This window comes from Haliotis cracherodii, unplaced genomic scaffold (genome assembly GCF_022045235.1).
Source record: "Haliotis cracherodii isolate W230 unplaced genomic scaffold, xgHalCrac1.p SCAF_5, whole genome shotgun sequence".
Classification (NCBI taxonomy): Eukaryota; Metazoa; Mollusca; class Gastropoda; order Lepetellida; family Haliotidae; genus Haliotis; species Haliotis cracherodii.
Genome location: NW_027266308.1, coordinates 9,780,275 through 9,801,052, shown reverse-complemented (window position 1 = coordinate 9,801,052; position 20,778 = coordinate 9,780,275). Strand labels below are relative to the sequence as shown.

Here is a 20,778-nt window from a genome sequence, read left to right as displayed (position 1 = left end):
AGGATCGGTTTTTATTCCATCAAAGTCTGTCAATACTTTGTCAAAGTTTTGGGGGGCGGTGGGCCTAGTCGAGCCCATTTCTGCCGTCCCCTGCCGTGATATTGCTGGAATATTGCTAAAAGCGGCATAAAACCATAAAACTCACTCACTCACTCAAAGTTTTTGACGGTATCTTACGCTCTCAAAAGCCTGGTCTAAATGGACTTTGGCCAAGTTTGTTTTAAAGTTTTTGATGGTGCAACGGGGACTCATCTCTATGGGTAAAAATTTAGAATATGCTTCATGTAATAGAAATAATCGTAGTCCTTTATTTAATGACGTCATACCATTGTCCCATGACGTAATAGTGACGCAATTTTAAAACATTACAGGACATTAACATTGTTATTTCATTACTTCTGACATATTCCACTACTGAGGCAATTTCAGTGGTATTCCCTATGACAATAAACTGATAAATAAAATGATAAATTCCCTGAAAGATTATTAGAAAACAATGTAATAATTACCAAGTTTACTATGCGTTTCTGAGGATAAACCTTTCAAACTGAGATTAAGCTGAAAATAGTTTCTCCTATGTGTGTTATCTCAACACAAACTATATATTTTATAATACATCTATCGCTCCTTCTGTAAAAGTATTAAATGGTACGTACGGCACAATATTAAATAACATTTTGGTATAATTATTGTAATTATTGGAGTGGAAATAAAGATTTTATGAGTGAAATAGTTTACTAAAAGTTGAATAGTCGCGCGGTGGTATTTCCCAGCATTCATACTACTTCTGGTGACGTCACGAAGCAAAACAAATTTGGCCACGGGAGACGGGTAGTACAGCCTCACCTTTAGGTCTTTTTTGTCTTAAGTTCTAGCCCAATGGTTTGTATTCGATAAACAATACAAACCATAAGAACTTGTAAAGCAATACTGGCATCGTCGTCAGACTCGGAAGACGGTGGTGTGTCGCCCCCACCGCCTAAAAAGCAGCGATTGTCAGCCTCAAACATGCAGGCAAATTTTAATGGCTGCCAACAGCACAATGGAGATACGACTGAAGAAATCGCTTCGACTTCGCAGCAAAATGGGGCCTGTTCTGCTACTAATGGCATATTGTCATCTGAGACAGAGAGAGAAACGTCCATGAAATCTATGTCGAGGACTGACCAAGACATTGTCCGGTTAATCGGTCAACACTTGAGGGGACTCGGTCTGAAGTAAGCATCAGTGTTGACAGCGAATTGCTCGTCAGTTGTGATTGGGAAAGGATGTTTATTTCGGCCTTTGTATATGTTGTTCATTCCTATTCACGTTCACAAATGGATTCATTGGATGTATGTGTAGCATTCCTCACACCTAGTCACCTGAAGCAGGTGCCCGTTTCTTGGGACAAGGGTCGTAAGCATTAGCACATATGGTGTTTCATCCTCATTAGCAATCAGCTGATCATACCACAACAAAAAATCGGTACAGAATTTGCAAATGTACATCATGACTTTTTGTATGTTTCAATATCTTAATGCACTTTTTAAAACATGCAATGCAGTGGCATACAATCCTCTATATGTTGACAAGTGATATTGATTAAACTTGCACACATGCAGAGGGTTGCTTGCATCAAAGGTTTATTAACTTTTCAGTCGCACAGCTGAACAGCTGATTGCAGAGTCGGGATGTATGCTAGAGCACCCAGCTGCTGCCAAATTCAGGTCCTATGTTATGGATGGCGACTGGAAAGAGGTAACGTGCTTAACTGTTTTTACCTAAATTCTGAAAAATATGTATTTTACATACATAGATATATTCTGTTGTTTTCAGATTAATCTGTATGCTAAATACATTCCGTAACAACTTCAGTCATTGATATGTCAATATGTATGTTTATCATTTTTAAATGTTATAAAAAATCATTAAATTGATGCTTTTTACTTGTGTTTGTTTAATATTCTCTAGTTTTACTAATGGTTCTTTGTTGGTTTAGTATTTTCCCAGGTCATTGACACTTATTTAGTCTGTTCATGCTGTTATGAAACATGTTTCAAGAAGGAATTATTGCTGTAGCTTAAATAAAAGCTTCACTGACCACAATCTAAGGCTAGCTTAGGAGACAAGCATGTTATTGCTGACATTCAGAGCTATAAATAGCAACAGCTGCTCATTTGCATATCACATGACCTCATGAACATAGCTCGACCAAAACAAACCACATCTGCACGTAGATAGTGCTCAGTTAAGTGTGGAATATTGCATAAGATTGAGACACAATATCTGAACTTCAGTCTTTGTTTGAGTAAGAGATTTAGAAGACAGTTTGTCAGACCTAAAAACCCTGTTAAATATGTAGATAAGGTCTTATAGTATTGTCATGAAGTGAGGTCAAAGGTTGTCATGCTGATGTGTAGCAATACATAAACATTTAGCATATTGAGTGCAAACAAACTGGTGTCTGTTAGTTTTATAATAGACATCCTTATTGCTAAGGATGAGATTTTGAAAAGAACAAATGTTATTTCTTTTGAGTTTATTCAATGCATAATCTATGATGCATAATTAATATTTAATGCATTTGATGTGTAATTCTACAATGATTTTTTTGCTTTAAAAATCCAATACACATGTACTCTGTTAAGTAAGTAGAGTTGATTGTCAATAAGGTTGTAACACATTAGGGTGCAGTTATATTTTTGTAAACAAATTTGAGGCATTTCTTGTAAAACAAGCAATGATGCTGTACTTGGTGAATTAGGAAGGTATCTGTCATATCTATTGTCTGCCATGAAAGGTCTGTCCTACTGGACAGAATTGATGTCCATGCCATAGGTACCCCAGAATTTGTTATAATAAGTTCTTTCACTTGATAGGCAAAACATGGGTCAGATTTGTTTGAAATGTTTTGTTGAACAAGGGTGTGGATTCGTTTAGTTAAATCAGGGTGTTAGAACCCTGCAAATATTTTTAGATTCTTTTTTCAATGTCTGAATATGTCACGTCAAAACTGGCTCTGTAATCTACATCATGTACATGGGACATTATAAACTTTATGAACAGTGTAAATAAGTGCTACAACCAGAACAGTATCTAGAAAATATTGAGTCAGTTATTTAAGAAATGTTTAAGTAAATTCTGTTTTGAAAATCGTAATTCACTTATTGAGAAAATATTTTGTACTAGGAAAGATTTGTTTATATTGTAAACATGTTTGTTTAAAAACTGTTGTTGAAAAACATTTGCTGCTGATCTGTCCTCTGTATGAGAATTTATGGAGTCAGTATTAAGGAGTCAGGACATTTTAATGTTATCAATATGATGGAAATTTGTGAACTTTATTTTCATGCAAACATTTCAAAATTCTGTGGTATGGCAGTAGGCATTAATATGTTTATATTTTAATATTTAAAAAAAATATATTCAAGGCATCTTAGTACATGATATGTGTCCAGTGGTGTTCATGCGTTTTATTTACATGTATGTTTGGAGGGGCATAGTAAATTGTGTATTTTTTTATACATAGCACTTTATTTCGTCTGTACGGTCTTGGGAACAAAAACATGTGAGGCAGGGTAGTGACGAGGATGTGGATGAAAATCGTAATTGATTCCAGCCTTATGATTTTATGTTGTAACATCAAGACAGATATCATAAATGTGACAAGTTATTTTTATGATACAAACAATGTACCATAGTTACAGGTTTAGAAAAGGAATTTGTTTAACCTAGATCAAAGCTGCAGTTATGATGTGTCATCCATGGTGTAAGAAAACATAAAATGTCCCACATGTTGGCTGATGCTCTTGAGCAGATGCTTAAACATCTGCACATATGGGTATTCTCCTTAATTTGCAATTTGCATCAACATTCCATTGATGTAATCATGGCAATAATCCCATGGCATAGCTCATTCAGACTACGGTGTGGTGATGTCATTGCAGGGATGCGACCCCATGAAGATCAGGGGTAGAATAGGTCTTCCGCAACCCATGCTTGTTGTTAAAGGTGACGATGCTTGTCGTAAGAGGTGACTTATTGGATCAGGTGGTCAGGCTAGATGACTTGGTTGATGCATGTCATCGTATCCTAATTGATTAGATAGATGCTCATGATGTCAATCACTGGATTGTCTGGTCCAGACTCGATTACTTACAGACTGCTGTCATATGGCTGGAATATTGCTGAGTGCGGCGTTAAATAAAAAAAAGTAGAAGTGCAGGGATGCAACTTGGCACTAGTCTGCTAGTCTTGAGTCGGTTTGTCTGATGTTAAAGGTATCCCAAGGGTTAGTAGAATTTCAGGCTTGTTAGGCAGGCCTACCAATGAAAACTTACAGACTGCAAAAGAAAACTGTCACATGTCTACAATACACAAGGAATCGGCAACAAAGAACAATGAGAATGTAACCAAAAACTAAGATACAGAATCATAAATCTGAGAGCATGCTGCCGAAAACCAGCCAACACTAAAACACACAGTCTACAGCCCTCCAAACACGGCATTGTCAGAACAAGAAGGAACTTGACAGTCATGATTATGAGGATCAACAAACAGTGAGTAAATTTACATCTTACAGCGCTAAAATGGAATATTCAAGATGTGTATTGTCATATTACCGCTGTAAGATGTAAATGTGCTCGGTGTTTGTTAATCCTCATGACGTGACTGTCAATTTCCTTCTTGCTGACAATGCCTAGTTTGGAAGGCTGCGGTCTGTGTGCAGGGTAGGGTCAGGTAATAGAGGGGTGGGTACCCGGGTAGTACATCTGGACTTGTCCCAGCCCTACTGTCAGTATATGTTGCAGGTTCATATGCTTCCATGCATTAAGCCGTGCCCGGGAATTAAGTTACTTACTGATTGATACACTATCTTATCAATTCCAGCGTCTTTGATTTTAGAGTGACCGTGTTTTATACATCATCAAGCTATTACTGCAGTTGCTGAATGTTTTATTTATTTTAACAGAGTAATAACTGCAAGAATACATTTACACACTGAACAGCTGTACAATTTAACTTGAAAAGTTAGCTAGTCAGTAGTCTGGATAGTGATAACTAGGGCTGCAATGAATACACTATGGGGTAAAGACGATTCGTATCACGAATATAGGGTAATAATTAAATTTTCGTTTGTTCATGGAAATTCCTGCATTCTGATTAGCTGAATTGGTCACATGTTATTGCATTCATTTCCCAACGAATGTAAAGAATTAGGCCACGCCCACCGCGGCGCACTACTTTTATTACTGCGGAATGTCGGGGAATCCCGCTCGCCTTGGTTTAACTTTCATGTCTTCGGGTTTCATTTCTAACTAGCATTTCTCCAACTGTGTTTTACCGTAATCAGGGAAGTAATGTTTGAATCATGCAGTAAATGTTATTTGAAACAGCCGCCTTCTCTCGGACATATTTTTTCCGTTTCGTTACAGTCTGACTGTTGCAGTTCTTTTGCCTCTTGCCTTATTTGACAGGTCCAATGAACATTGTTTAAATCCCACTCTCCGTTGATTGGCTACTGACTGTGTAGGCGTGTCAAGTTATGTGCATAAATTAAACTATCACCTGATTCATGTCACACCACTGTATGTATTCCTACACCTGGAATGTTTATCAATGTCGTCATTTTTGTCTGTTTTGATAAATGCAACTGTTTTGGGTTAAACTATTGTAGATAAAACATGTTTTACGTTGTCGAATTTAATTATAAGCATTGACTGTATATTTTTTTCGGTTTATTGAGGTATGGATCGAAAAACTGATGTTCGAACTTTTGTAACAATCCGCTATGCGGATTCATACAGTTTGCACATCAGTGTTTTGGTTCATACCTCAATGAACCGAAAAAATATACAGTCGATCCTCAAATGAAAATGAATATTAATTCACGATTACAATAACAAGTCAACAGTTGATGTATTATTTGTCATATTCAGTGGAACGATAACATAAATTATTTGACATAGTTTGTTAATTATTAATATATTATACATTTATATACTGCACTTATCCAGGTACTAGTATTTTGCTGACCACATTACTATTAAATTAAATATTATAAGTGTTGTTTTTGAAGAAATCTATGCATATCATATGTTTTTATGGATGTTTGAGGTACAGGGTTTGTAAATGCACATGATTGCATTTTCATAAATATTCAATTCTAGTGGCCACAATTAACAAATTCAATTCATGAATGGATACGGTTCGATTCACCGAATATGCGAGTGAATCGTAACAGCCCGAGTGATAACATGTTGACATGATGACATCCCCTGAGAAGCATAAAGATACTGTAGCCATTTGATACTTTCACATGCGACAAACTCCTGAGTAAGACTGACGGTTAATAGCGGTATATCGTTAAACTGTGGTGCGAGGATTCAAAAATATGTATTATGATACAATCTAGATAGTCAGTATATTAAGAAGGTATGTAAATAAGTCTCTGGGTTCTGTCAATAAAGAAATAAACTAAAATCTTCCTGGTACTGATAATCTCAGACAAATAATATTTCTTGAACTCTTATTGGTCATTGGATTAGCTTCCTCGAATAATCGTTGCTATGGTTACAAATGGCTGCCGAGCCTTTCTAGTATGCGATTGTTTATAACAAAAGGGATCATTTTCTACTTATCCTGCATTACTCCTTGATGCATTTACTGCTTACCTTACGACAAAAAGAGACAGCCCCTAGCGATGGTCCAGGGTGAAAGAGAAAAAGCTGTTTCCTTCTAAAGTCCCTGTTTTCGTAGGACCATCGCTGCACGTGACCAGATGTGACGTCACATGAAATCATATTACCACTTGTCGCCCACCTGAGGAACATGTCGTGCCTTGTCTTACTTTCACTTGTTTGTAAGGTAAGCAGTAAATGCAGGATAAATAGACAAATGTAAAAAATATTTAGATTTCACTGAATCTGACATATGGTTCTGTGTTTTTCGTCTTTAAAAAAATATGAGCAGGTTAAAATTTGATGAACAAATAGCAGGATGATTTTGCTGTAGTGTCTTGGTGAAATATGCAGCTAGACGCACCCATTTACCAATAGTATCAAGAGTGTTTTAAGCTCTTAGATCTTCACCCCAAGTAACTTGTCATGATGTTATGGGCACCAGTGTCTGAATGAATTTTAGGTCATGCAATGTGTTGCGAAAAGTTGCCTCCCTTACCTGTGTCAGAATCTGCTGACCATGGGTTCAAACGTCTGATTTGTGCTGATTATTGTCCCTATGACCTGTAAACACCCTGAGGGTTTAGGATTTAAACTCAGTGCCAGTTTGGAAAATAACATTTTGTTTGAAATTGGGACTTTTTAATGAGGTTTTTAACATTCCATTCAATTTTAAACCCTTTAGTATCCTTTTGGTCCTGTCAATCTTCTGAAATACAAGTTTACTTTGCAATGCTAAGCCTAAGTGAAAATCATGATATGTAACCAGAGCTGCAGATAAGCAGCGTATTTGCGTAATATACCAATTAATGTCAATTAACTTGTGTACAGAAACGCATGCATTAAATGAAAAACTCAAATGCATATAAGCAGCACGCGTAATTACCCAATGAAGCTTTTTCAGCATGCGTACAAAGGAGCTAATTTCCGAAACACAATTTCAAGCTAATTTACTCTCCGAGTCAAGCCTATATATTCAACAGTTATATACATCTAAAACATTATTTCATTTTAGAAATCTTAGAATGGTCACTAATTTTGGGAAAAACCCGATAGAGTGATGAATAGATGAGTGAAAAAATATTGGTTTCCCAATGAAACATGTAATAACCCAATTAAAATAGAAACCCTAGAGTAAAAACTGAATTGCTCAAATAGTTATCTGGAGTTGTGTGTAACTCTGGCAAGAGTCTATTCTGGTATTGACCATGATCTACATGATGGCATCCATGATTGTGTTGTAGGCGGAGACAGCCCTGAATGAACTCAAGTCCCTCGTGGAGTGTGCCCAGGGCCTTCTGGTAAGTCCAATACATCCAGGGGAATGTGCCCCCAGTGTGGGGGGATACATGCTGCTTGGGGGCGGTGGGGTTGCCTAATGGTTAAAGTGTTCACTCGTCACGCTGAAGACCCCAGGTTAATTCCCCACATGTATACAATGTGTGAGGCCCATTTCTGGTGCGCCCCTACTGTTCTAATGGTGGAATGTTGCTAAAAGCAGCGTAAAACAATACTCACTCACTTGCTGCTTGTTGTAGTCGAAATATGTGAATTAGAAAGGATATGCGAAAGTTGTATAGTGTCAAAAGGGACAGAAAATTCAATGTGAAAAATGATTTCATTGGATTTATCAAAAAGGACAAGATCAAGTTTGTTGGCCTGGATGCGTCTGAGGCTGTATATACTCTGTTCCAAAGAATTTGGTATTTGTCATTTTTCATGACCCCCTCTAGATATTCTAGGGCGTACCATGGATAGACCTCTGTGTCAAAACCACAGGCACATTATTATCATTGAGTGTGTTTTGTGTTGTGTTGTATTGCAGAAGATGAAGTTCTTGCTGCTGGAGCAGAAGTACCTGGAGCAGCTGGAGGACGGGCGAGTCCTGGAGGCGCTCAGCTGTCTGCGCCACGAGCTCACCCCCCTCAAGTACAACACAGAGAGGGTGCATGTCCTCAGCTCGTAAGTGGTGCCTTCATACGTACACATGGAGCAGAATGTAAATATTGTGCATTTTAACTTAGGTATTTTAAACATAGGTAACAAATCTAGTTCAGTATGGAAGTACCTCCTTAAACTAACCTGAGCACTCTCTACTAATCCCAAGGTAAAGTAGTTGCAGGACACGGACATTTTATGGCCACTGCTGACACACAGGCAACATTGCTGAAACTACTGCAGATGATTGTGGTGGTATATTGTACAGGGGACCTCAGTGGTGGTATATTGTACAGGGGACCTCGGTGGTTGTATATTGTACAGGGGATCTCAGTGGTGGTATATTGTACAGGGGACCTCGGTGGTGGTATATTGTACAGGTGACCTCAGTGGTGGTATATTGTACAGTGGACCTCGGTGGTGGTGGTAAATTGTACAGGGTACCTCAGTGGTGGTATATTGTACAGGGGACCTCGGTGGTGGTATATTGTACAGGTGACCTCAGTGGTGGTATATTGTACAGGGGACCTCGGTGGTGGTGGTAAATTGTACAGGGTACCTCAGTGGTGGTATATTGTACAGGGGACCTCAGTGGTTGTATATTGTACAGGGGACCTCGGTGGTTGTATATTGTACAGGGGACCTCGGTGGTTGTATACTGTACCGGGGACCTCAGTGGTTGTATATTGTACAGGGGACCTCGGTGGTGGTATATTGTACAGGGGACCTCAGTGGTGGTATATTGTACAGGGTACCTCAGTGGTGGTATATTGTACAGGGTACCTCAGTGGTGGTATATTGTACAGGGGACCTCAGTGGTGGTATATTGTACAGGGGACCTCAGTGGTGGTAAATTGTACAGGGGATTGACTGTGGGTCATGACTAGTAGTGGGAGCACCTCAGTGGTGGTATATTGTACAGGGGACCTCAGTGGTGGTATATTGTACAGGGTACCTCAGTGGTGGTATATTGTACAGGGGACCTCAGTGGTGGTAAATTGTACAGGGGACTGACTGTGGGTCATGACTAGTAGTGGGAGCACCTCAGTGGTGGTATATTGTACAGGGGACCTCAGTGGTGGTATATTGTACAGGGGACCTCAGCGTTTGTATATTGTACAGGGGACCTCAGTGGTGGTATATTGTACAGGGACCTCAGTGGTGGTAAATTGTACAGGGGACCTCAGTGGTGGTTTATGGTACAGGTGACCTCAGTGGTGGTATATTGTACAGGGGACCTCAGTGGTGGTATATTGTACAGGGGACCTCCGTGGTGGTATATTGTACAGGGGACCTCAGTGGTGGTATATTGTACAGGGGACCTCAGTGGTGGTATATTGTACAGGGGACCTCAGTGGTGGTATATTGTACAGGGGACCTCAGTGGTGGCATATTCTACAGGGATCTCAGTGGTGGTATATTGTACAGGGGACCTCGGTGGTATACTGTACAGGGGACCTCAGTGGTGGTATATTGTACAGGGGACCTCAGTGGTGGTATATTGTACAGGGGACCTCAGTGGTGGTATATTGTACAGGGGACCTCATGGTGGTATATTGTACAGGGGACCTCATGGTGGTATATTGTACAGGGGACCTCAGTGGTGGTATATTGTACAGGGGACCTCAGTGGTGGCATATTGTACAGGGGACCTCAGTGGTGGTATATTGTACAGGGGACCTCAGTGGTGGTATATTGTACAGGGGACCTCAGTGGTGGTATGTCGTACAGGGGACCTCAGTGGTGGTTTGTTGTACGGTGGGCCTCAGTGGTATATTGTATAGGAGACCTCAGTGGGGGTATATTGTATAGGAAACCTCGGTGGTGGTATATTGTACAGGGGACCTCAGTGGTGGTATATTGAACAGGGGACCTCAGTGGTGATATATTGTACAGGGGACTGACTGTGGGTCATGGCTCTAGCAGGGCCCTATGTTGTGTAGCGTATCATCGAGTATTATCTGGTCCCCTGTGTGGTGTAGAGTATTATCTGGTCCCCTGTGTGGTGTAGAGTATTATCTGGTCCCCAGTGTGGAGTAGAGTATTATGTAGTCCCCAGTGTGGTGTAGAGTATTATCTGGTCCCCAGTGTGGAGTAGAGTATTATCTAGTCCCCTGCGTGGTGTAGAGTATTATCTAGTCCCCAGTGTGGTGTAGAGTATTATCTAGTCCCCTGCGTGGTGTAGAGTATTATCTAGTCCCCTGTGTGGTGTAGAGTATTATCTAGTCCCCAGTGTGGTGTAGAGTATTATCTTGTCCCCAGTGTGGTGTAGAGTATTATCTAGTCCCCAGCGTGGTGTAGAGTATTATCTAGTCCCCAGCGTGGTGTAGAGTATTATCTAGTCCCCTGCGTGGTGTAGAGTATTATCTAGTCCCCTGTGTGGTGTAGAGTATTATCTAGTCCACTGCATGGTGTAGAGTATTATCTGGTCCCCTGCATGGTGTAGAGTATTATCTAATCCCCTGTGTGGTGTAGAGTATTATCTAGTCCACTGCATGGTGTAGAGTATTATCTGGTCCCCTGCATGGTGTAGAGTATTATCTAGTCCCCAGCGTGGTGTAGAGTATTATCTAGTCCCCTGTGTGGTGTAGAGTATTATCTAGTCCCCAGTGTGGTGTAGAGTATTATCTAGTCCCCAGCGTGGTGTAGAGTATTATCTAGTCCCCAGTGTGGTGTAGAGTATTATCTAGTCCCCTGTGTGGTGTAGAGTATTATCTGGCCCCCAGCGTGGTGTAGAGTATTATCTAGTCCCCTGCGTGGTGTAGAGTATTATCTAGTCCCCTGTGTTCCAGATATATGATGTGCAGCACCCCAGAGGATTTGCGCGACATGGCCGACTGGCAGGGCAAGGGGTCCGAGTCCCGACAGAGGCTTGTGGAGAAACTACAGTGTAAGTAGCAGCACAGGACTGTCGCTGTATCTTGTGATGTCACCCAGACACACACGTTGCCTTCCTATTGGCAGCGATCTGTTGGTGCATGTCTACCTGTTGGCTAAAATCCAAATCTTGTGAGCTTGACAGTATCTTGCAACAGATTGATGTGACAAGGTCATGTTCTCTTTCAAAATGACATTGTATTGAATCTACCTATTGTAGCTCGTGATTATTACAGCTAATGTATTTTCTGGACTCCTGGGCTCACAAGTGATAATCAGGAAAAAAAACAGACAGAAAAACAAAACTGATCAAAGATAGAATTAGTAATTGTCCAAAACAGATAGTATAGCAGATAATTTCAATCAAGGAATATGAATATATTTTGAATACAGGTTATGTGTGATGATTGTTGCCTGACACACTACTTTTGGACGCAGTGTCTGTACTGGTTAGGTAGCATTACGTCCACTCCACTGCAACATTCAGGGAGAGCAGGTGATGTTTAAGGAATATGCCGTCTGCCACAAGTGACTGTTAGACTGTAGACCACTTAGAATATGTTTATAAATATGCTGTCTCAGGTGACTGTTAGACCGTAGAACACATAGAATATGTTTTTGAATATGCCGTCTGCCTCGAGTGACTGATAGACCGTAGAACACATAAAATATGTTTAGGGATATGCCATCTGGCTCAGGTGACTGATAGACCATAGAGCCATAGAATATGCCGTCTGCCTCAGGTGACTGTTAGACTATCGACCAAATAGAATATGTCTAAGGAATATGCCATCTGTCTGCAGCCTTTCTGCCCCCCACAGTAATGTTGCCACCTCGCCGTCTGCTGACGCTGCTCACACAGGCAGTGGAGCTGCAGAAGGACAAGTGTCCCTATCACAACACCCGTCTGGACAGCGGGCTGGACGCAGTCTCCCTGCTCCTGGACCATGTCTGCAGCAAGTAAGTCCAGTCTGCTGACCAGTGTAACAACTGGGGGAGGGAGTAACGGTCATAATGCCAGGCATTGATTCTGAAACCTTGAATTGTATAGGTCATTTCAGAACATTTTCTTGATGACATTTTAGATGATTTCCAGTTAACGCCCAAAATTATGAATATATTTGAAATCCTGAGAAATATGAATGATCTAGTTATAATATACAGCCCTGGATTAGCTTCCTAGCAGTTGATTTGTGACTCGGCAGGAATAAGTCTGTTGATATTTACGAGCAGGAGAGTAAGATAATAATGTTGTGAACAAGGGTTTGTTGTGGCCATGTCTGACCATGTTGGTAATGTACTTGAGCTTGTGCAGGGACCAGTTTCCATGCAACACGATACAGATTCTCAACGACCACTGTGACGAGGTGTGGTTCTGTCGCTTCTCACCAGATGGTACCAAACTCGCCACCGGCTCGAAGGATTGCACAATGATTGTGTGGGATGTAGATCTAGTAAGTTGACTGAACAGTTTCCTGTCCATGATCAGGGATTTATCCAAACTAATTGCCCTGGTCCATGTTGTCAGGACATTTTGGGGAAATATTGTTTGTTGAAGTGATGTCTACAAAGCCAAATTATGAGTTATTACACTATTACGTGTCAGCATAGTCTACTTTTACGGCAAGAATGGGTTGTTGAAGACCTATTCTAACCCTGGATCTTCCATGTGTCTAACATTTTGTTTTCTCTTAACCATGGTAACAGGTTGAATGTCTAACAGTTATTAATTTGATTGTGTATCAGCATGCTGAAGATGTTGTACTGTGCAGGTCTCACTTCTCTCATCTCAAAACATTGTCCTCGTCTTCAGCAACCCATGCTTGCCGTAAGAGGCGACTTTGCTTCTCGTAAGAGATGACTAACAAGATTGGGTGGTCAGGCTCTGTGACTTAGTTGATGCATGTTATAGTATCCTAGTTTTGTGGATTGATGCTCATGATGTCAGTCACTGGAATGTTTGGTCCAGACTTGAATGTTTACAGACCGCCATCATATAGCTGAAATATTGCTGAAATATTGCTGAGTGCGGCGTTAAACAAACAAACAAAACAAAACAAAATCATCTGGCCATCAGAAATCCTAAGTATCAGACATTATTTGCCCAGACCCTTATATATCATTGTTTTGTCTCTTGGCTTGACGTGGGGGGACGAGTGGCCCAGTCGTCTAAGGCGCCGCGATTCGCTGTGCAGAGTTGCGTCCCTTGGGCACGCCAGAAACCTATGATTGTGGGTTCGAATCCTGGTTCGCCCCGATTATGTTTCTAGGTTTGTCAGCACCATACCCGTGCTCGTGGGTTTCACCGAAGTGGTAAACGTATGAGACCTGCATCACTTCAGGCTTTTCTCCCACATTCAACTGACACGCCGAGATATAACTGGAATAATGTTAAAAGCGGCGTTAAACCCAACTCACTCACTCACTCACTTGGCTTGACGTCTGAGACCTGCATTGCTTTGGGCTTTCATCCAACATTAAGCTGACACACTGTGATATGACAAGAATACTATTCAAAGTGACGTTATGACCATTTCGCTCACTCGCTAAGGCAAGAAATAATAATGTGAGTCCTCAATGTTCTACACAGGAAACTCATGAATTACGACACAGAAAGACATACGACAGCCATCCATATGGAGTAGCCTACATAGCATGGAGTCCCGACAGCTCACACATCGTGGCGTGTGGCCCAGACGACTGCTCTGAACTCTGGATCTGGAACGTTGAGGTACGTCTTCCTTACCATATTAGTCAGAATTGGTAAACCCCGATGTGGGGATTCCAAGTCAGAAAAGATAAACCTACCAGTAGTGATTCCCAGTCAGAATAGATACACCTCCCAGTGGGGATTCCCAGTCAGAATAGATAAACCTACCAGTGGGGATTCCCAGTCAGAATATATACACCTCTCAATAGGGATTCCCAGTCGGATTAGATACACCTCCCAGTGGGGATTCCCAGTCGGAATAGATACACCTCCCAGTGGGGATTCCCAGTCGGAATAGATTCACCCTTATGTGGGGACTCCTGGTCAGAATAGATACACCTGTATGTAGAGATTCCCAGTTGGAATAGATACACCTCCCAATGGGGATTCTCAGTCAAAATAGATACACCTCCCAATGGGGATTCCCAGTCGGAATAGATACATCTCCCAATGGGGATTCCCAGTCAGAGTAGATACACCTCCCAGTGGGGATTCCCAGTCAGAATAGATACACCTCCCAATGGGGATTCCCAGTTGGAATGGATACACCTCCCAAAGGGGGATTCCCAGTCAGAGTAGATACACCTCCCAATGGAGATTCCCAGTCGGATTAGATACACCTCCCAGTGGGGATTCCCAGTCGGAATAGATACACCTCCCAGTGGGGATTCCCAGTCGGAATAGATTCACCCTTATGTGGGGACTCCTGGTCAGAATAGATACACCTGTATGTGGAGATTCCCAGTTGGAATAGATACACCTCCCAATGGGGATTCTCAGTCAAAATAGATACACCTCCCAATGGGGATTCCCAGTCGGAATAGATACACCTCCCAATGGGGATTCCCAGTCAGAGTAGATACACCTCCCAGTGGGGATTCCCAGTCAGAATAGATACACCTCCCAATGGGGATTCCCAGTCAAAATAGATACACCTCCCAATGGGGATTCCCAGTTGGAATGGATACACCTCCCAAAGGGGGATTCCCAGTCAGAGTAGATACACCTCCCAATGGAGATTCCCAGTTGGAATAGATACACCTCCCAATGGGGATTCCCAGTTGGAATAGATACACCTCCCAGTGGGGATTCCCAGTCGGAATAGATACACCTCCCAATGGGGATTCCCAGTTGGAATAGATACACCTCCCAATGGAGATTCCCAGTTGGAATAGATACACCTCCCAATGGGGATTCCCAGTTGGAATAGATACACCTCCCATTTGGGATTCCCAGTCAGAAAAGATAAACCTCCCAATGGAGATTCCCAGTTGGAATAGATACACCTCCCAATGGGGATTCCCAGTCAAAATAGATACACCCCTATGTGGGGATTCCCAGTCAGAATAGATTCACCCCTATGTGGGGACTCCTGGTCAGAATAGATACACCTGTATGTGGGGATTTCCAGTCAGAATAGATACACCCCTATGTGGGGATTCCCAGTCAGAATAGATACACCTTCCAGTGGGGATTCCCAGTCCGAATAGATACACCTCCCAATGGGGATTCCCAGTCAGAATAGGTACACCTCCCAGTGGGGATTCCCAATCAGAATAGGTGCCCATTACAGAATAGGCTCACATCACACCCTCGCGTGAGATGATGCTCATGTTTTCAGTCACTGGTTTGCCTGACCCAGACTTGAATATTTACAGATAGTGATATAGCAGGAACATTGAAGACTGCTGCTTATGACATTCACTTAATGTTAATTAACAGTGAGTTGATGTGTGAGGAGACACAGTATAATTTCCCCACAATAAACTGTTGACGATATATCCTGGTGAGCTGCAGGGCCGTTCTAGTTATCTAGTTCACAGTTAATGTGATTCGCCTGTACTTATTACAGACTGGAGATTTACGTCAGAAGCTGAGTCAATCCCCGGAGGACAGTCTCACGAGTGCGTCGTGGCACGTGGACGGCAAGAAGTTCGTCACAGGAGGCACACGAGGCCAGTTCTATATTTGTGTGAGTGAAACGTGTTACCATGGTGATGCAGCCTTCCTAAAGGAATGATCTGCTATTTTTACACACCCCAGTGGGTATGCCAGGGTAGATAGCAAGCTCTACTGGTCGTTTGGAGGCTACCAAATACATTGGGTTTCAGACTTAGGGACTTTGTGGATTGTGTGTCAATAGACTAAATATAAATCTCTGGATCCTCCAGACTTGATTATTTACCGTCTGCCGTCATTTAACTGGAATATTGCTGATTGCGGCTCTAAACAACAACAAGCATGTTTACAGTGTTACTTTGTATTGACAAAAAAATGAAGTGAAGTCACATCAATCTTTGTGTATCTTGAATTGAAAACTTAAACTCTTGTCGATACCCTCAAGGTGTGATATTGATAATTCATTTTCATATGTGGGACTTCTGTCTTTCTATCACAAGCTCATTTCAGGTGTCCCCCGCTGTGATATTGCTGGAATATTGCTAAAAGCTGCGTAAAACCGAACTCACTCACTCACTATCACATTTCAATAAGTTGTTACCCCACCAGTGGTAATTCTTGATCTTTGGATGTTGGCTGGTCTGCAAACAGAGTATTCAGCTTTTTGACGATATTAGCATTTGTGACTGATTCAGTATTTATATATATACAGTATGTTATTTGGTGCCAATAAAACGAAAATGCTATCATGGGCAATAAAAAATGTTGGTGCAAAATTGGAAAAGCATATCTTAAACCCCATGCCACATACATCTGGTTCGACATTGGCATTACAATGATGTTCCCGTTGTGACTGCTGTAAGAACAGGGACAATACAAGTGTGTGTGATCCCTTGTGCTTGCTATTGATGGGGATTTTCTTGTTTGAATCAAGACTTAGGGATAGAGGGAAGACTATCGGACATGTCTCAATGTTTAATGTGTTACTTGTCATGCTTGTAATGACAGGGGGCGGTCGGGTAGCCTAGTGGTTAAAGCGTTCGCTCGTCACACCGAAGACCCGGGTTCGATTCCCGACATGGGTACAATGTGTGAAGCCCATTTCTGGTGTCCCCCGCTGTGATATTGCTGGAATATTGCTAAAAGCGGCGTAAAACCATACTCACTCACTCACTCACTGTAATGACAGAAATATAGATAAATATTACAATCATGCTTCATGGGAATTAATTTCAATTAATCATCGATCTTTGGCATCAAGTGGGACTTTCAGTGGATATTTCCATCCATTCGTTACTTTTATCCATATTGGATACAACATTCCACATCAGTAAAACCCGGACTGTATTGCCTTGGGTTACTGGTGACGCTATCCTCGAATGGTGTTTGGTGATTGGTACATGTGGTATGTATGTTCTATGTTGCAGGATATCGACGGCACGGTGCTGGACAACTGGGAGGGAGTTCGGGTCCAGTGTCTTGGTTGCCAAGGAGACGGCAAGACAGTGTTGGCAGCAGATACACACCATCGAATCAGGGGATACAACTTTGATGATCTGACAGACTTCAACATGTGAGTCTATGTAGGATCTGACAGACTTCAACATGTGAGTCTATGTAGGATCTGAAACACATCGATATGTGAGTCTATGTATGATCTGACACACTTCAATATGTGAGTCTATGTAGGATCTGACACACTTCAATGTGTGAGTCTATGTAGGATCTGACACACTTCAATGTGTGAGTCTATGTAGGATCTGACACACTTCAATGTGTGCGTCTATGTAGGATCTGACACACTTCAATGTGTGAGTCTATGTAGGATCTGACACACTTCAATGTGTGAGTCTATGTAGGATCTGACACACTTCAATGTGTGCGTCTATGTAGGATCTGACACACTTCAATGTGTGAGTTTATGTAGGATCTGACACACTTCAATGTGTGAGTCTATGTAGGATCTGACACACTTCAATATGTGAGTCTATGTAGGATCTGACACACTTCAATGTGTGAGTCTATGTAGGATCTGACACACTTCAATGTGTGAGTCTATGTAGGATCTGACACACTTCAATATGTGAGTCTATGTAGGATCTGACACACTTCAATGTGTGAGTCTATGTAGGATCTGACACACTTCAATGTGTGAGTCTATGTAGGATCTGACACACTTCAATGTGTGCGTCTATGTAGGATCTGACACACTTCAATGTGTGCGTCTATGTAGGATCTGACACACTTCAATGTGTGAGTCTATGTAGGATCTGACACACTTCGATGTGTGAGTCTATGTAGGATCTGACACACTTCAATGTGTGAGTCTATGTAGGATCTGACACACTTCAATGTGTGCGTCTATGTAGGATCTGACACACTTCAATGTGTGAGCCTATGTAGGATCTGACACACTTCAATGTGTGAGTCTATGTAGGATCTGACACACTTCAATGTGTGCGTCTATGTAGGATCTGACACACTTCAATATGTGAGTCTATGTAGGATCTGACACACTTCAATGTGTGCGTCTATGTAGGATCTGACACACTTCAATATGTGAGTCTATGTAGGATCTGACACACTTCAATGTGTGAGTCTATGTAGGATCTGACACACTTCAATGTATGAGTCTATGTAGGATCTGACACACTTCAATGTGTGAGTCTATGTAGGATCTGACACACTTCAATGTATTCTTTGAATTTCTTATGTTTCAGTATTCAAGAAGACCATCCCATAATGTCTTTCGCAATCAATGAAACAGGCAGATTAGCATTACTCAATGTAGCCACTCAGGTAAGTTGTCCGGATCATACAGGTGGGTACTCATGCCTTTACCGGGATACCTAGCCACATGTGTGTTTTATCCTGCCAATAGAGCATGCAGAAATGTAACTATTTCAGGAATAGGGGATCAATGTCAGTATGAGCAGAAAAAAATGAATAATTTTACATTTATCATGTGTATGTGATTAAGTCTCAAATATCAAAGCAATTCATTAGCAGACACTTGTCATTAATCTTTTCACATAAGTAGATGTTGGAATAATTCAAGAAAACATTTTTTATGAATTGTATTTTTGCTATATTCTTCTACTCAGTTTTCACACATTTTCCACTTTCAGGGAGTCCATTTATGGGACTTAAAAGACAAAATATTACTGCGCAAATTTCAAGGTATCAGTCAGGGTTTCTACACAATATTCTCATGTTTTGGTGGCTTGAATCAAGACTTTGTCGCCAGTGGCAGTGAAGGTGAGTACCACAGGGTTATCTCTTCTTAGCTCACCTGACTCTAAGAGAAGTGAGCTTGTGTCAGGCCTTGTGGACTGGTGTCGACAGGATCTTAAAACAACGTCTCCTCAGAAAGAACACGAGTGAATAAATTTATTAATTTTTCCTTGTGTTAATTTTTATTCAGTGAAATATTTAGTTAGTAAACCAAGTTATTTTGGGGATATTTTTGAATATTATTGTTAATATTTCATTTTGTTTGTGTAGATCATAAAGTTTACGTGTGGCACATCCGGCGCGAGTCTCCGATCGCTGTGTTGGAGGGTCATGCCCGGACAGTCAACTGTGTTCATTGGAACCCCAAACTTCCAGGGATGGTGGCGAGTGCTTCAGATGATGGCACCGTCAGGATATGGGGACCTCTCGACAGAATTAGAATAGGTACGACTGTTCCCTCTTCCTACTGCACTGGTGGAAAGTGTTCTCTGGAATGTGTTCAGTAGATACGACTAGAATGTGTTCAGTAGATACGACTAGAATGTGTTCAGTAGATACGACTAGAATGTGTTCAGTAGATACCACAAGAATGTGTTCAGTAGATACAACTGGCATGTGTTCAGTAGATACGACTAGAATGTGTTCAGTAGATACGACTAGAATGTGTTCAGTAGATACGACTAGAATGTGTTCAGTAGCTACGACTTGTATGTGTTCAGTAGAAATGACTGGTAAGTGTTCAGTAGATATGACTAGAATGTGTTCAGTAGATACGACAAGAATGTGTTCAGTAGATACGACTGGCATGTGTTCAGTAGATACGACTAGAATGTGTTCAGTAGCTACGACTTGTATGTGTTCAGTAGAAATGACTGGTATGTGTTCAGTAGATATGACTAGAATGTGTTCAGTAGATACGACAAGAATGTGTTCAGTAGATACGACTGGCATGTGTTCAGTAGATACGACTAGAATGTGTTCAGTAGATACGACTAGAATGTGTTCAGTAGATACGACAAGAATGTGTTCAGTAGATATGACTAGAATGTGTTCAGTAGATATGACTAGAATGTGTTCAGTAGATACGACAAGAATGTGTTCAGTAGAAATGACTGGTATGTGTTCAGTAGATATGACTAGAATATGTTCAGTAGATAAGACTGGAATGTGTTCAGTAGATACGACTGGCATGTGTTCAGTAGATACGACTAGAATGTGTTCAGTAGATACGACAAGAATGTGTTCAGTAGATACGACTAGAATGTGTTCAGTAGATACAACTAGAATGTGTTCAGTAGATACGACTAGAATGTGTTCAGTAGATACGACTAGAATGTGTTCAGTAGATACGACTAGAATGTGTTCAGTAGCTACGACTAGGATGTGTTAAGTAGAAATGACTGGTATGTGTTCAGTAGATATGACTAGAATGTGTTCAGTAGATATGACCAGAATGTG

The 20,778-nt window shown here is 41.2% G+C and overlaps 1 protein-coding gene across 2 annotated transcripts in view; it reads left to right on the top strand.

The window, feature by feature from the left end:
• Positions 1-808: 808 nt before the first annotated feature.
• The window catches only part of LOC139441968 (WD repeat-containing protein 26-like), a 28,024-nt gene continuing 8,054 nt past the window's right edge, over positions 809-20,778 (top strand). The window contains exons 1-13 of one of the 2 annotated variants that reach the window (XM_071222713.1): positions 809-1,217; positions 1,641-1,740; positions 7,907-7,963; positions 8,488-8,624; positions 11,393-11,490; positions 12,299-12,437; positions 12,793-12,931; positions 14,068-14,208; positions 16,040-16,159; positions 17,514-17,659; positions 18,807-18,885; positions 19,215-19,344; positions 19,591-19,764. In XM_071222713.1, coding sequence (XP_071078814.1) covers positions 1,009-1,217; positions 1,641-1,740; positions 7,907-7,963; positions 8,488-8,624; positions 11,393-11,490; positions 12,299-12,437; positions 12,793-12,931; positions 14,068-14,208; positions 16,040-16,159; positions 17,514-17,659; positions 18,807-18,885; positions 19,215-19,344; positions 19,591-19,764 — 1,669 coding nt within the window. In that variant the 5' untranslated portion in view covers positions 809-1,008. Of the gene's footprint in view, positions 1,218-1,640; positions 1,741-7,906; positions 7,964-8,487; positions 8,625-11,392; positions 11,491-12,280; positions 12,438-12,792; positions 12,932-14,067; positions 14,209-16,039; positions 16,160-17,513; positions 17,660-18,806; positions 18,886-19,214; positions 19,345-19,590; positions 19,765-20,778 lie in introns of both variants that reach the window. The other variant, XM_071222712.1, reaches the window with a different exon arrangement.